General features: G+C 47.7%; 1 protein-coding gene across 1 annotated transcript; it reads right to left on the bottom strand.

The window, feature by feature from the left end:
• Positions 1–1209: 1209 nt before the first annotated feature.
• LOC105554450 (lysine-specific demethylase 4E) lies at positions 1210–3019 on the bottom strand. The gene has a single exon (XM_012000938.1). The coding sequence runs from the start codon at positions 3003–3005 to the stop codon at positions 1458–1460; it is 1548 nt and encodes a 515-aa protein (XP_011856328.1). The 5' UTR covers positions 3006–3019; the 3' UTR covers positions 1210–1457.
• Between the last annotated feature and the right edge of the window lie 261 nt (positions 3020–3280).

The following is a 3280-nucleotide window of genomic DNA, read 5'->3' as shown; positions in this document are numbered from 1 at the left end:
TTAAAATTCCACATGAGATTTGGGGAGGAACACATATCCAAACCATACTGGTGACTTAAATGTTCCTATTTTTAATCTGTTTCTTTAAACTTGTCTTTTACCTACTATAATTTATACTTTGTGGAACTTACTTGAATATTCATGACCGCTGTAATTTCATTGTGAAATTTAGTATTTTGCATTTTGAAGACCCATGCTATGTACCTTTGGTCTCAATTCAGGTTTGCCTGATATTAAGATCTGTAAAGCTACTTTGTTCTTTGTTTGGTATAGTTTCCCCATTCTTTTATCTCAATCTCTTTTCTAAATCACTTTCTTTTGGATATATATATTTTATATTCTAATTTTAAAAACATGTACTAAGAATTTTATTTTCTTTGGAGATACACATTAGAGACAGCAAATTTAATTAACATCAGTATAGTTACAAAATATCTATGAAGCCATAACTGGCTAAGTAAGTCAGTTGGTCAAAAGGTCTAGTTTGTACATGAGCAGTGGATGGTGGCCTGGGATAAAGGGCATATTGCAATTGAAGGATTGTGAGAAGCCCTGAACCCCACTGGGGCTGTAGCAATGTCCAGTGGAATCCGGGGTCAGAGACATAGAGGACCAGATGAGAAGTAAAAATGAGAGGTTCAGTCAGATTCTCAGCATCATCCACTGTGGGCTCAAATTACCATGGGATCTGGACTCATAGCACTGTAAGGGAGGTATCCTAAGGGGGACATCAGAAACAAGTGCTGTCCGTGGCATCTAGGCCATGGTGGAGGCCACAGGCACAATGTGAAGTAAACAGAGAGTCCCTGAGAGGTTCCACAACATCCTATGGCAACCTGTTGGGAGGAGTGTTCAGTGGCCTCTGGAAGCCCTGGTTGTCACAGTTGGTGACAGTATCTGGGGGCCTTGGAAATGTGTCAGTTACTGCAGGTAAAGAATCTTCACTGAGCAGAGGCCCAGGCTACAACTGTCCTTGGCAAGAATCTTCTTTGATGCTGAGGTTGGGATGAGAGAGACACTGACATTTGTCACCATATTCCATAACCATGGGTCCAGAGGATTGATCATGCATTAGAGGAAAATATCCCCAAACTCAGTGATGTATCTCTGCCTGTCTTTAGCCCCAGCAGATGACTCAGGAGCCCAGGAGATTCTGGAAAACTTAGTTGGGGTCAGAACCCTAGAGCCATAAGAGTGGTCCACTGCTACAACCTTGCCCATGTTCACCAGGGATTTCCAGTCCCCACCAGTGTCCCTGGAAAACTTAATCAAAGGCACAATGACATTGGGAGGAGTCATTCAGACAACATCAGGGAGATTACTAGTAGTGCTGTTGAGGGATAGCAGGCATGGGCCAGGGTGCATGGTTTCATCAGGATCCAGTGGGGGCCTCAGGAGTTGAAGATCAGGGACACAGCAGCAGCCAGAACCTTTGGCAAGATGTGGAAGGCCACCACTCAAAAGGACGGATTTGTCATCAAATCATTGTCAAGCTGGAGCTGAGGCCTGCGGCCTTGAGCTCTATTCCTTGTACCCATTAAAAGGCGCCTCTTGGATACAGGCTGAACAGTTGTCTCCTCAGTCCCCAGTTCTCGAGGACAACGACCACGACCACGACCACAACCACGACCACGACCACGACCACGACCACGACCATGACCATGACCACGACCACGACCATGACCACGACCACAAGAACCCCAGCTTCCAGTGGAAGGGAGAACAACCTGGGCTGATATCCCCAGGGTAAGTGACTGGGTCTGGGTATGATATGCAGAGCTTTGGAATGCAGATCCAGGCACAGCATCAGTGCCACAACCTTTTGGGTTGTAACAGTGCCCTGGGGACACAGGCTGTGTGGGACACCGGGCTGTGAGGTTTGGGAGAAGCCTCAGGCCCAGAGCAGCTCTTCTAAGTACTATATCATCTCTCCAGTTGCTCAGCTCTTGGCTTTTTGCAACCCTGGGCTCTGTGTGATCCACAATGGCCAAGTCTTGCCTGTGTTTCCAGAGCTCATAGCTCTCTGGTTGCAGGATGCGCACAAAGGCGCCCATGGAAAAGGTCACCCTCGCCTCCCCACAGCTACACTGTGAAGCTACTTTGCCATAATCAATCCATCGTGGAGTGGCAAAATTGATGGCCTCTGCGCAGTTGAAGCCATGGTTGAAGCCAGCGTGGTAGCCATAGGGAAAGGTCACCATGAACTCCCCAGCCTCCTGAGTCATGCGATTGAAGGGGATCCCATTCTTCTTGAGAACTGTTGGCGAGATGAGGGCCACCTTGTGCCGCAGGAAGCCCTCACAGCCCCGAGAAGTGTCCGGGAAGAGCTCCCTGGCCAGGCGTTCCAGGCGCTGACCATGTTCTGGGGGCACTGCATACCATGTTTTGGGCTCCCCAAGGTGCAGGTAGTTGATGCTGTAAAGATCCATGTCCTCCGTGTGCCAAGCAAACGTGGTCTTCCACATGCCAAAGTACAGGTAGGGTGTGTTGACACCCTCGATGACAACCCCACATTCCTGCTCCAGCAGGTCCAGAATTGTTCCCAGGTGTCGTAGGTTCCACCGTTTAGTGTTTTCTTCAAACAAGGAGCCACTAATATCAGCACCATAAATTGCTGAATTACCAGGGTGGCTCTTCCAGTATTGTCGCTCCAAATCTCTAAAATTCCGGTGTAGTGGAGTCTGATATTTTTTACTGTTTGCCAAGTGGCGATACTCCGCCACCCTCATGGCTTTCTTCTTTTTATGGTATTGAGTAAACACCCCTGCCTGTCCAGAGGTCACCTGCTGGAGGGGAGTGGCTATTAAGATGTCTCCGATATCATCATACATCTGTCTGGCTTTCCATTCCTTGGGTGGAATTACCTTGGCAAGGCCAGCTCGGTGTGCGCCTTGGGACTCCATGTAAGCAACATATTTGTTGAAATCTGTAAATTCTTCCATGGTCGGGTAAAAAGTCATGATGGTATGACTTGTGTTCTGGGGATCGGAGTGCGCAGACTTCATGGCTGCACACAAGAAGTAGCTGACTCCCAAGTTCTTAGGTGTCCTCTAGATGCCTGAGAGTTCTGGGGAGTAATTTCTTTTCTCCCCTTTGTTTTTCAAAATACTTTGGTTTATCTGTGAGGGAGTAATTCACACTTGAACTTTCAAACAAGTGAGATCTTTCTCAGGCTTTCTGACTCCCCAGGGGGACTCCACTCTAGTCAGTATATTTTTGTCCAAAGAAGTAGAGTATGTCCCAGCTCTACCTGCAGCTCCGTGAGTTTCCTCAGTTGGGG

This window comes from Mandrillus leucophaeus, unplaced genomic scaffold, assembly GCF_000951045.1.
Source record: "Mandrillus leucophaeus isolate KB7577 unplaced genomic scaffold, Mleu.le_1.0 Scaffold643, whole genome shotgun sequence".
NCBI lineage: Eukaryota > Metazoa > Chordata > Mammalia > Primates > Cercopithecidae > Mandrillus > Mandrillus leucophaeus.
Note: the sequence above shows the minus strand (reverse complement) of the source record. Positions and strands in the feature narration are given on the sequence as shown.